Here is a 14,096-nt window from a genome sequence, read left to right as displayed (position 1 = left end):
TAGTGGCAATTGTGTTCAGTCATTGAGTAAATGGAACCTTTGATAAATGAGATTAGGAAACAGCTAATATATTAAGACCACGGGCTGGAAGACGTAGCGTGGGCAGGCCTCCTACTAGATGGACCGACGATCTGGTAAAGGTCGCGGGAAGAGCCTGGATGCGGGCAGCGCAGGACCGTTCATTATGGAAAACCTCGGGGGAGGCCTTTGTCCAGCAGTGGACGTCATTTGGCTGAAACGAACGAACGAATATATTAAGGCTTTTTCTAAACAATAAAGATACTTTAGTACCTTGTATAACACACATTGTAGATAATGCAAACTACACTGGACCGCAAAGAAAAGGGGTCGGTTAGAAAATATTACGAAACAAAACTTGTAAACTACACATTTTTATTTATTTAAAAAGCTTTATTAAAATTCGTTTTTATTTCAAAGAGCCAGCTCAAGTACATTTGAAGGTCTTGAAGATTTTTTAACCGGCCCTTTTTTTGCTTTCTTTGACGATAAATCTAATTAGTTAATATAACTGCCAATTTTTATTGTTGTCTGACAAATTGTATGCTCTTTGAGCGGAACATAGTGATACTACCTACTGTAATATGTCACCTTTTCACCTATGATTCACAATAAAGATTTTTGTATTTATGTTACAGGAAATGTATGAAATCCGTCATTGTATACAATTCCTAGGATTTGTGTATACCGAGACTTTGTTATCCAACTACAGGAGTACTAAAACCTTCATGCCAATAATAGTTTAATAAAAGAGATGTTAAAATTAGGGTTTTCCAATACTTCAGCGTAATATGCGTGATGCCGAAAGAAAGGTATGCCAATAGGCAAATATATTTTGTCAGCCAAAGTATAATAGTGCGAAAACAACTTTCAGGCTAAACAATAATAGTTGTGAGTTAGAACTTAGAAGTACCTATCGGCCAATGCGGTTTGGCTAAATGAAATTTTAGGCGTACTGAGGGGCACCCGATCACACGACCACGCTTGTGCCGCTTAGTTTTATACATTTCCTAATACAATATTGGAATTCTATAAAATTCCTAGGAAAAGTATACATGTCCTAGGATATGTGCGTATTAAAAAATCTCTGAAGCAATATTTTATACATTTCCTAAATAGCTTCGGAATTGCATACATTTCCTAGGAATAGTATACAATTCCTAGAATTCATACATTTCCTGTAACATTTATACTTATTTGTAAAACAGTAAATTGGCAGATCAATATTTGAACTAATCACAAACTCGAATCTATTTCTAACTATACATAATTAATACTTGTATGTCATTTCATTAAGGCTAAGTAATAGAGCGCGTACATCAACTTCAAATGTACCCCCACAAGAATTAATAATTCCCGTATATGGCATTGTAACTCCAACTTTACTTCACACGGGAGACCGAGGTTAGTTGTAACAGAGGAGAGTTGTGACATTGTTGATTAATTGGAAACCTATTTTCTATCAGCGAGCTCGCAACAGCGCGCATTTGTTAGCTGGAGACTTGAGCTAAAATACGCGCACTTCTACTTATTGTGTCGACAGCAAACCTACACACTGTCAGCCCAAAACTCCGCTACAAGGGTGGCGTTGTCATCAGCATTCATTAAAAATGCTCGGGCACTCAGGGCACAACATCATGTGCTTCATCGACTGGGGAACAAAACCGCACCTGCACTCCATGTTTGAGCCATCCAAGAATACTCACTACGTTACGAGCTCACTAGTAGTTAATAAGTTCTTAAAATCGACAATGACACATCTCTCCTCTGTTACAACTCACCCCTGTCTCCCCTACACCCCAGATTGGATGCCATTTTAATTGAGATAATGTCTCCCATATAAAGACGATGGGGGCTCTGTTATAGAGTTTACTAGCTATGCCCGCGACTTTGTACGCGTGATTTTTTTTTAATAATATTTCACGTTTTCGCAACATTTTTACTGCTCTACCCCTATTGGTTTAAGGGTGATGTTATAGCCTAAAACCTTTCTCGATAAATGGGTTATCTAACACAAAAAGAATTTTTCAAATCGGTCCAGTAGTTCTTGAGAATAGTGCGTTCGGCGCGGCTTGGCGGGAAAATGACGCATCATGTGTAACTGCTAAACTTATAAAATATCCACCAAAGTGACACTTTAAAACTCCAGGAAAAGGCGATATCTTCTATCAATTGTACATCATCAAACCCACCCTCAGCCAGAATGGAAAAAACTCTGCTTAATTTTTTGCACACTTAACTTTTTCCCTAAAAAAATCTCACCACGATGACTTTCAAACTGGCAACACCCTTGGGGTAATTAGCGTATTTTTACGAGTAGGTGAACTCTCCAGGGTGCGTGTTAATTATTTTACCCGACACCAGGGGATGTGAGCGATCCAGTGATGGATGGCGGAGATATTTCAAAGGTAATTTTAGATTTTGAGGTATCAAGGATGATATTGTGGTCAGGTATTGGACAGTGAGTTTGTTCCGGAATTTCTTCTCAGCACTTGAAATATGTTTGTCTCGAAGCGCTGGTTGGGTCCAAAAGATAAGGAGACATGTTAAGTGCCCCATAAGGGCTACCTTTTCTTTTTTATTATTTACATTTTGACGTTCATAAGTGCCAGTTGTGGTCTAAATTGAATAAATATTTTTGATTTTTGACACCGCTATGGGTTGATAAACAATGTTTAACTTAAAAATAGTTTACTGTCAAAGTTAGGTGGTGCAACTCAGCCTAAATGTCAAGGTAATCACTAGATTAACGCGAGTTTAACTTTTCGTAAAAGGGCATGATTTTAATGGATCTTTTTAAGTCAACAGTAGGACCTTTTTTTTAAGTCACCTAACCAAAAATGTCAATTTATGTATTTGAGTGAATTTTTACCTTTTAAAAACTCCAGTGTCTATTCGCGCGGACTGAATAAATATATTTTCAGCCTTTGACGCCCAAAAATCCGAAAAAACGTAGCAAATAAAAACTTTTTTAATTGTTTTTCGTTGAAAACTAGAGGTGACGTCATCCAGCACCATATAAACTCGGTCCGATGTTGATGTTGGCTTTTGACACTCACGAACTTTTTCATCGTTTTTCAGATGAAAGTTCTTTGCAAACCTTTTTTAATATGGCCATTGAATTCGCCAGGTTCAGGATAGAAGTTTTTAAAATGAATTTGTTTGCAGAAAAAAGGAAATTCTAATGTTTTTAGAGGATAAAACAGTTACCGTTTCATACTTCAAGATAAAAGTTCCAAAGTTTTCTCAACTATCGGTAAACCTACATTGTGTATTTTTTCTTAAGTTATTATTTATTTTTGATTAAAAATAATTTACCACTAATTTGTTACAAGTGACAGGGCTCAGTACACTTTTTGTTCTTTCTTCTCTTGTTTTTGTTTTTATGTGCTAGGCTATTGAATTTTTTATGTAGGTACCTTTTTATCTTTGTATAAATGTTTATTCTATTCTAATGCTAATAAATCTATATTTTGTGATCCCACGTACTTATTCGCTGCTCATGCTCCCTGATGCATTTCTTCATTAGATGTGCAGTTTTCATAGTTTTATGCTTTTTACACCCTGTATAACATAAGACATATTATCCCAAAGCTTAGATCCATCGTAAGTCCCCGTGTAGGTTACCCACCCATTAGTTTAACGACCGCCATCTGGCGGCCTTAAACCTAGCTTATGGCGTAGGTAAAGTTGGTTACTATATTATACGTTACAGTTTTATAGCAAATACTCGTCTAATTTAATTTGACGGCATTGGAGTAAGTTAAATAATCAGCAGGTAAAATTTTGACAGTTTTTAAATGACTCTTTCGAATGAATTTATAATTTCTCATTTGATACACTTACGGGCTAGGTAACATGAAATTACTGATCACTTTATGTAGTAATTATTTCTATTTACAAATGAATCGATCATCAAGTCATTTAACCTCCACTTCAGGTGCTCGACCCTCGCTAATTTATCAGAAACAAATGTAGAATTTTGCGTTCCACTACCCACGCTGGCCAGACGGGGTTTTGGCGTTCTGATGATCATTTGTACGACATCCACGTAAAGTTAGGGTAGCCTTATGAACTCTGCCAGAGTCACACAGTAAAGTACTGTAGCAAATTACAAAATCACAATTGCCTATTTAATATTGCCATTAATTTATACAAAAACTAGGTTCTGAGCCATGAGCCATGAGCCATGAGCCATTTTATTAGTCGGTCTCTTGGAGCATATATTCGACATCAGTAAAACTTTATTTGTTCTGTCGAAATTACGGTCATTACAACGCAGACCGTAGCCAAGTTTTTGCGGAGTCCTTCTCAGAAATCGCCTTTGAGCCGAAATTACGTACTATTTAATTAAATTTCAATGCTCTTATGTCTGTAATTAAACTCGTCTGTGGTCTGAAATTGAGATGCCGGCATATAATTGGACCCTCTGGTTATATGTTAAAGGATTCCGTAGTTTAATTCGTGCTTGAACCGAAAAAAATACTACTTTTTATTGCTGGATGCAGGCCGCTACCAACCGGGCGATGTGGAAATCATTGGGGGAGGCCTATGTACAGCAGTGGACGTCCTGTGGCTGAAATGATGATGATGATGATTTTTTTACATAGTTTGCAGTTTGCCAAGCTAAACTAAGCATAGCACTTAGATTGCAACTAGCATTAATATTCACCCTAATACTTACATCATCATCATCATCATCATTTCAGCCTCAACAGGACGTCCACTGCTAACATAGGCCTCCACCAATGACTTCCACAGTCGCACCTTTATCAAGTCGTCGGTCCACCTTGTGGGAGGACGTCCCACGCTGCGTTTTCCGGTACATGGCCTCCACTCCAGAACCTTGCTGCCCCATCGGCCGTCAGTTCTGCGTACTATGTGCCCTGCCCATTGCCACTTCAGCTTGCTAGTCCGTCAGGCTATGTCAGCGACTCAGTTCGTTTACGGATCTCCTCATTTCTGAAACGATCTTGTAAAGTTTTTTTTATGCATAACAAGGCAGATATTTGACCACAATCGCACCTGATGTTAAGTGGGATGCAGTCTAGGATGGTAGATATTTGCCCTGTAAGTGCCTATTCACTCTCACCTTGAAGTAACACCAAGCATAGTCCTTTCCATAGCAGCCTTGCAACTTGTGGTCAACAAGGCATCTTAGGCAAAGATACTAAAAAAAAAAAAAATATTCGTTCCACCGTATTCGCGTGCCCTTAAATTTTTGGTCCACTCATGTGTACCTACCCTTTATCGACGGGTACAATACAAACACGGTCGCTGCGTTGTTTGATTAACTTTTGAAAGCTCTTTTTAGAGCTTTTGTAACAAACCAATACCCAACTTTTTATTTGGTTGTATTGCTGCTGTAAGAATTTGTATACAATAGGTAAAATAAAAACGTAACTGGGTAATAAAAATGCTTTCTTTGTTGGTTGGAAATCCTTGTTGTAGATATAAAAGAACCTTCTTTTTTTAATCTATAGTCTTGTCTGTGAGGACGTAGAATTTTGTCCAATGACCCCAAGCTACCCATCCTTATCGCTCGCGCGTAATTATATTGCTGTCGCGACTGTGCGACGGGCGCCCGCAGTGAGTGTGCGAGCATGACAGTAACATAATTACACGTAAGGATGGGTAGCTTGGGGCTTTGACCGGGCTTTATAGCCAAAATAAAGGACGTTTTTTAATTGAAGCAAAAATCTTGGTAAATTGGAACAAATTGTATGTTAATAGATTCCAGATTTGGTTGTAGCTGATAACTTTTTACAAATACGTAACGCCACTTTGAGCCTAGTATTATCGCGCCGCTAAAGTCGCTCTTGTTTCGAGGGGAATAAAGGTCATAGCAGACTTATCAACTCGGAAAGGGATCAACACCGTATCGCCTTTGGCGAGCTGTCATCGCCTTTCGCGCGCTGTCAACCGCGAGGCGAGGCGTTTACGTTACGGTGCGGTGCGGAAAAGTGTGCGTGCAGTATGGAGTTTCGTACAAAAAATAATGAACCCCTCGAGTTGATACGGTTACGATCCCTTTCCCGGTTGATAAGTGTGCTACGTCCTTTAACCTACTATAATTCATTCACACTATTTAGATTGCCTGCTACGAACCTCTGTAGCAAATACCCTACTACGGTATTATCGTAGCTACGGTGCACTCGTAGTAAAGAACGCTACTACGGCGTTCTCGCTACAGTGTATTTGTAGCGTAGAGTGCGTGTTACCGTAGCTAGTAAAACACTAAGGCTAAGACCATTTTACTTTAAATTTAACAAAGTCAAAAGTCCGTCAAACTTCATACAAAAGACTCCGGATAAGGCTATAGTTACGGTTAATGTTAGGTGGTGCAACTCAGCCTAAGAGTTCCCCAAAATTTTTGACATAAAATAAAGCATAATCGACCTTAAAATATTTATAATTTTTCAATCTAAAAATAAAGTAATAGAATCATATAATTAATTTGTATTATTTCTTTGTCCACAGATCACCCAATAATGTGACATCCAATCATGCGCACAGCGCCTTAAAATCCAAGATGGCGGACAAGGACTGGGTGGAGTATTTCGGAGACTTTAGCAATAAAACCAAGCCCAAATACGAAGAATATGTCCCGACAGAAAAGAATTATAGTTATTTTGATAACCAGACAGATGGATATTCGAATTTTACTTCAGATGACTTCTGTGGTTCAAATCACTCCCATGTGTACCTAAATGTCACCTGTGAATTCCCTATCAGCTATGCCGAGCCTATGTATGGGTAAGTGGTTCATTTATTCTTACATTTAAGTTCATAGCAGACTTATCAACTCGGAAAGGGAACACCGTATCGCCTTTTGCGAGCTGTCTACCGCGAGGCGAGGCGTTTACGTTACGGTGCGGATAAGTGTGCGTTGCAGTACGGAGTTTCATACAAAGAATACTGACCGCCTCGAGTTGATACGGTTACGATCCCTTTTTGGGTTGATAAATGTGCGATGACCTTTAACCCATAAAAACACGATAGGCCAACGGTGAAGGTCTGATACCTTCCCGACTAGAAATCCGAGATGAACGCATTTTCGACCAATCTCCCTTGTTAGTTCTTAATTTTCTATTGTTAGAGGTGTAGGTACCACACGGGACTATTCCCACCTCTCGTTCCCACCGCTGCAACTCCTGTGTAGCCAGGATCTACAGCTTGACCGCCAATAAAAACCCAACCAGTGAAGGTCAAGTTCGTCCCGGGGGAAAGTTAACTGTCATTGGACCCGCCAAGAAATTAATCAGAAGAACATAGGAGGAGTTCGAAGTAAGGTCCCAGTGTACCACAGTAAACACACACCGTTCTTGTAAGAAAGGTTCTGAAAAACAAACATGATTTGGTTTCTGACCCGGTGGACTGATGATTGGCAGCACAATATGATTATTCAGTAGTCTTATTAATTCAAATACTTTATCATCACTTTCGGATGAAAAAGTCAGACTCTATTATGTAGATATCTATATATGTAGGTAGATGCTTTATTTATTACTGTTAAAAGTGCTTTTTAAAAAAGCCTACTTTAAAAAATAATTAGTTTTATGAGTTTTTACTAGCTCACCCAGCTAACTTCGCACCCCCTAAACTATTTAAGAACAATGTATTGTAATGGAGAAAGAATTTTTGAAATTAGTCCACTGGTTTCTGACAGTCAATTCTTTCCTTTTGTAATAAAGATATTTATTGTAGCTACAATTTTGATTACCTTCCTTTGTCCCAATAAAAGGTATGGGACAGGCTGGGACAGGCTGGGACAGGTGATATATAATCTGTGGATTTATGCCTACAGATAAAATAAATCCCAGAGACCATAGTAGCCATTTTTCCTGCTGAAGTGGCTATTCATCAAAAGTTGATTAATGTTTTTGCAAATATTTGTATTACTTATTATTTTCATTTTTGCCGAAATACCTTTCGTAGTTTTATTCCCATGTAGCAGGTACGGACATTTTAGCACATTATGTAATGAGGGCTATCGTTTTTATACTTAACAGTTGGCACCCCTGGCGATTGACAGGACCTTACTCTACAGTGGCGCCATCTTGATGAGTGCAAATGCGATAGTCCTCCTACCACTTTCGCGCTCACCAGTTGGTGCCACTGTCTTCGCTACTAGCAAGTGACAGGACCTTACTCTACAGTGGCGCTAACTGGTGAGCGCTAAAACGATAGCCCTCATTGAAATAGGTGTGTTTTTGCCACTACAACACACGTCATACGAGTTCAAACGAAAGTCCAGTTTTACGGGTTACTGTATTTATTATTGGAACTAGGAACAGGCCCTTGTGTTGGAGTGGAGGCCACGTACCGGAAAACGCAGCGTGGGACGTCCACCCACAAGGTGGACTGACGACCTGATAAAGGTAGCAGGAAGGCGCTGGACGCAGGCCGCCACCAACCGTGCGATGAGGAAGTCATTGGGGGAGGCCTATGTTCAGTAGTGGACGTCCTATGGCTGAAATGATGATGATGATGAACAGGCCCTTCTGTCGTCTGTACATGTGTCTCAAAGCGCTAGTAAAGCCAGAAATAAATAGAATAAATTACATTCAATGTTGATAAAAGTTCGATTACACTTATCAAAGTATCTGTTAGGAGCGCGTTTTATTAATTAATAACCATTTGAAAGTTTCTATGTGTGTGTCCCACACGGGAATCCAAGTATCTACTCCGGGTCGAGCTTTATATTTTACTAGCTTTAATTTTGTCTGTCACAGAAAAACCTTATCGCGCGCGTCCCTGTTTCAAAAACCGAGATAAATACTATCCTATGTCCTTTCCCGGGACTCAAACTATCTCTATGCCAAATTTAATCAAAATCGCTTCAGTGGTTTAGGCGTGAAAGCGCGACAGACAGACAGACAGAGTTACTTTCGCATTTATAATATTAATATAGAGTACTAGCTTTCCGCCCGCGGCTTCGCCCGCGTGGAATTTTGTCTGTCACAGAAAAACTTTATCGCGCGCGTCCCTGTTTCAAAAACCGGGATAAAAACTATCCTATGTTCTTTCCCGGGACTCAAACTATCTCTATGCCAAATTTCATCAAAATCGGTTGCGAGGTTTAAGCGGGAAAGCGTAACAGACAGACAGACAGACAGAGTTACTTTCGCATTTATAATATTAGTTGGGATAGATTGAGCAAAAATAGACTAAAAGCATCGCAATACCTAAAAGTTGCCTGAAAAATCCAGAGTTCAATATAGCCGTTTGAATTCGCGGTAGACTGGTTCTGACAAGTAGACACGTAGCAACTTTGTCCAGGGTTCTATGCTTGTAGAGTTCACTTTGTTACAAAGTATATTACAGTAGGTATTCAGAAGTAGATAGGTACAGTCAGCGTCAAATAGTTCGTGGCACCTAAAGAGACCAAAAAATTAACAACACAACCTTATTCCAATAGTAATAAAGACATGTAGTGATCTTTTTGGCTACTTTAGTACGTTTAGTACTGGTTCATGATACCTAAAGTAGCCAAAAAGTTCGCAACATGACTGTCTTTGTTAGTGCTTGTTCACGTAGGCACGCGCGGGCGCGGGGGCGGGTGCGGGCGCGGGAAACGTTGCGAGCTCGTGTTCACATTAACCACCAGGCGTTCGCGCGAGTGTGACGTACTATCGTTTCTAGCGACAAGTTCAAACTGGTTGAACTTACCTGAACACATGAACACACACAAACATCTTCAACCGTTGAAATTACCGCGAGCGCTCCGCGCGCACCAGTCGCTAGCTTGCCCGCTAGTTAGACCGCACCTGCGTTTCGTACGTGAACACTTGGAATCACTACATATGTTTGATATTTCGTCACCGCGCCCGCCACCGCGCCCGCGAGTCAACGTGAACAAGCACTTACAATTGGATTAAATCCTCAGAGATTAATCCAATTGATTGTGTTGTCAAATTTTCGGCTACTTAGGTGTCATGAACTATTTGACGCTGACTGTACGATTACATTCAAACAAGCTTAGAAAATGAAATAACAATCTTGATGTTAATTTGTCACGCATTATTATACAAAATATCTTTGAGATGATTATACACTAGATCTATTAACTGTAACAAAAATTCGAACCACTTTCGAGTGGCACGACGACTTTTGAGTCGTCGTTCTGAAAAAAAGTATGTTACGAAAAACTGACTTTCAATAATATTTGTTTCACAGTCGACAGCACTTAATGCTGTACGTTTTTTGCACAAAAAAAAAGCACCTGTTACAATTAACTGAAGTTACTTGCAGTCTGATATAGTTTAACGACCTGATTCCTTACAGAATTGGATTTGGAGTGCATGTAAAGTCTTCGGTCGGTACGAGACATCTAAGGCAGAGTTGCACCATCTTATTTTGACTTTAGCAAACGTCAAAAATTTGTCAAAATCCATAAAAAAAGCACAGGTTATTGTTAAAGTTACGGTCAAAGTAAGTTGTTGCAACTCAGCCTAAGGCTCTAAGGTTGGACACTAGAATTGTTAACTCAGTTGTTGAAACCCCTACAATACCTATAAAGAATTCTCGAGAAATGTAACAATGGGTAATCACCCTTAGAGATCCAAACGAGAAAAATATAGCCCTTCAAAACGATGACAAAAACCAACGCGCAACGGCAGCATTGAGAAATAATATTTTTCACAAAAACTTTATCCAATTTGAAAACGGGTGGTTTTTCATCTCATTATAAAAATGACAACTGAAATCTGAGGGTCCTAATGATGGAACTGGGGTCTGGTTTCGACGTTTGTAATGAATGTCGATATTTTGTATATTTTTAATGGTTTAGCGTTTGCTGGAAAATGGCTGCGAGAGATCGAGGGTAATATACGTAGATTGAATGAATAGGATTACTTTCCTAAGCTTACCTTCTGTAAAAAAATAATAATGTACAGTAGAATCCGATTATCCGGATAAATTAAAACCAGGGGTATTCCGGATATTCAAATATCCGGATAATCGCGATCAGTGTCCTTGACTCTCGCGAGAAAGAAAGAAAGAAAAATAGTTTATTTGGTTCAAACAAACGTTTTACACAATTTAAATTACATACATAATTTATTGAACCAAAATGGCTCCTACTCAGCTTGTATCATGTTCCATTCAGAACATGAATGCTGGTATTCTGCAGGAACCATCTTGAAAATAGCGTCAACCAGGGACGCAATAAACATTGACATTTCACATAATAATATAAACATTATATAAACCTTTACATTTATGTATTATGACGTATCCTTGTTCAAAAATTCAGTCTAGTTCATTTTCTAGATTAAGTTTGAATTAAATAGTCCTCCCTCAAAACACTCCATTTTACCCTGTCTTCGGGTTGCCGAAAAAAACAGGGTAAAGTGACGTGTATTAGGCCTTATATTTCGCATCTGTCTAAGTAAAAAAAAACAACCGAACTGAGAACCTTCTAATAAATCTGATAATAGTGCAAATCGTGGGTTCGAGTCCCGCCTTAGGCAGTTTCGATTTTTCAAGTTGTTTATTTAAAATTTATTTAAAAATTGAGAACCTTCTGTTTTTAAGTCAGATAATTATAATACATGATGTGAATATTTAACCTTTTTGTTACAGATACATCGCACCCTTCCTCCTAGCAACCACCATAGTGGCCAACACTCTCATAGTGGTGGTTCTCTCCCGTCGCCACATGCGGACTCCCACCAACATAGTCCTGATGTCCATGGCGTTGTGCGACATGTTCACCATGCTGTTCCCGGCGCCATGGCTGTTCTATATGTACACCTTCGGGAACCATTATAAGCCGTTGAGCCCTGTTCGAGCCTGTCAAGCTTGGAATTATATGAATGAGGTAAGTTTTTCTTAATTATTTATTTATTTATGAATAGAACGGTAGTACCAATTACACAATTCAAATAAGACACTCACTGCGGCCGCCGGTCGCACAGTCGCGTCAGCAATATAATTACGCGCGAGTGATAAGGATGGGTAGCTTGAGGTCATTGGACGAAATTCCATCTGCTCGGCGACCGGACTTTAATTTTTATTATGATTCTTTATTTGCTAACTTTTACTATTATCAGTTGGGCTAGGATGCGCGCCATGATAAAATCATATCAATGATTTCAGACGATAAATCGATGAAATAGTTTATTGAGGCGCGCATTCTAGGCTTACTCGTGAAGATCATGGAAAGCTCCTGGATGCACAGGACCGGTCGTTATGGAAATCCTTGGAGGAGGCCTTTGTTCAGCAGTGGACGTTATTTGACACAAACGAAGGAACAAACTACGACGGCTGTGCCTGAAATAAAAACAATTTATTAGTACGAGTATAGTGTCTAAATGACAGCATTTACAGAACGGTATATGAATGAAATAGTATACCGACTAGGTTATAGTGGGTTGTGTGAGAACTAAGAGCCCTGTCAGAGTCACGACTTGTTTTTAACACTCAATTTTTCCCCGGAAAACTCAGTCATAAATTAATTGGTACACAATACAATATCTACAGGGAGATCACACTTTGACAGCTCATAAAAATACCCAATTCATATTCATCGTTCCTAAAGACATCTGCTGAGGCCGCAATATGTGGGCAACTTCTTGGCCAAGCGCCAGGCCACTAAGAATTTTTTATTCGACCAATACTTAGCGATTCTCAATTGTTTCTAACCAGACTCTTTTCCACTTGGATATTCAGATCGTATTATAATTATTATTGTAGAAAAACCACGAGATAATTATTTCAAAGATACAACTTTTCGCACCCACAACATGTAGGTAAAGTACTGCTAAACGTTATGGATTCAACGATAAGTAGATTGATTTTGAATAGAACAACCGTACCTACGTCGGGACGCGTTGGACTAAAACATACACATTTACCTTACTTTGCATTGCACTCATTATAGTCACAAAATTAGTTTAGAAACCGATACTTAGGCTATGTTATTTAAGAAGAAAGAAATTGTTTCGTGTATTTCGCACACAAAAACAAAGAATAAGGTGTGCCAAAAAGGTCCCGCATTAGCCGTGACAATGTACCTATGCCACGGCGCTGATTTTCAAACCTTTGGATTTACCTTCGTCATTCTTCGAATCCTCTTATTTCAGCGAAATTCTTTATTATTGGGCCCTTTTTGGCTCTACCACCATTTTGGGAGAACATATCGGCTGGTGTTGAGAAAAAGTGGCGGAAGAAACTCATGCCCGTTTTCACCATCAATCCCTAATTTTTAAGTGACCCCTACGAAAACTAAATTCCTGTTGTTGATGGTGAAAACGCGCATCAGTCACCTTTGTCAGCTCTTACAGGAAAACCATATATTATAATTGATTCTATAAGTACATATGCACTCATCTATAATATTGATGCTCCAGACTTGCTGTCTTCACTAAATTTCAACATCAGGTTTAGATCCCGTAACCCAAACATATTTTCCCTACAGGTATATAAAAACAACACCTCCTTTTTCAATCCCATGGTGAGAATGTGTCGCTCATACAACGAGGTAGTTCGCAGTGGTGGAGATATTGACATATTTAATAGCAGTTTTCCCCGGTACAAGAGATTGGTAACAGAAATCTTTAAAAATAAATAATCGTCCTCGACCCTATCCAATGTTTACCCTATTTTTATGCATATTTACATTTGTCTTAATATAAGTAGCTTTATTTAATACTAAGCATGTTGTGTACGCTGATTTTGGATCTCTGTTTAGTTATTTAATATTTTGTTAATTTCATGGCTATGTAATTGGCAGTGATCTGTTTGTGTACCTATTTTAAATAAATAAATAAATACAGTCAGTTGTTGGCCGACTGCGGGCCCGGACGGAGCTCGTCAGGTAAACTAATTGTATTATGTAATGCAATACCTATTTACTGTTGTTATAATTATAATATTATAATGGCTTGATACATAGAATATTTGATTGAATAACAAAATGTTATTAAATATAAATATATAAATATCATTTTATATGATTTATAACTATAATAAATAATATAATTAAATACTTATATGTATTTAAATTTCAAATACAACGTTATTTTCAATCACTCTCGCTTTTTATTATATGTTTTATTGTTTTATTCCTTTTA

The 14,096-nt window shown here is 38.6% G+C and overlaps 1 protein-coding gene across 1 annotated transcript in view; it reads left to right on the top strand.

Annotated features, from left to right (window-relative positions):
- Positions 1-12,573, top strand: part of LOC114352247 (sex peptide receptor-like) — a 281,000-nt gene extending 268,427 nt beyond the window's left edge. The window contains exons 2-4 of the mRNA XM_028303768.1: positions 6,499-6,774; positions 11,605-11,842; positions 12,505-12,573. Of these exons, the coding sequence (XP_028159569.1) occupies positions 6,551-6,774; positions 11,605-11,842; positions 12,505-12,573 (531 nt within the window). The 5' untranslated portion in view covers positions 6,499-6,550. The remainder of the gene's footprint in view (positions 1-6,498; positions 6,775-11,604; positions 11,843-12,504) is intronic.
- Positions 12,574-14,096: the final 1,523 nt, after the last annotated feature.

This window comes from Ostrinia furnacalis, unplaced genomic scaffold (genome assembly GCF_004193835.3).
Source record: "Ostrinia furnacalis isolate ACB-3 unplaced genomic scaffold, ASM419383v2 OfSCF1299, whole genome shotgun sequence".
In the NCBI taxonomy this organism is placed as follows: Eukaryota; Metazoa; Arthropoda; class Insecta; order Lepidoptera; family Crambidae; genus Ostrinia; species Ostrinia furnacalis.
Note: the sequence above shows the minus strand (reverse complement) of the source record. Positions and strands in the feature narration are given on the sequence as shown.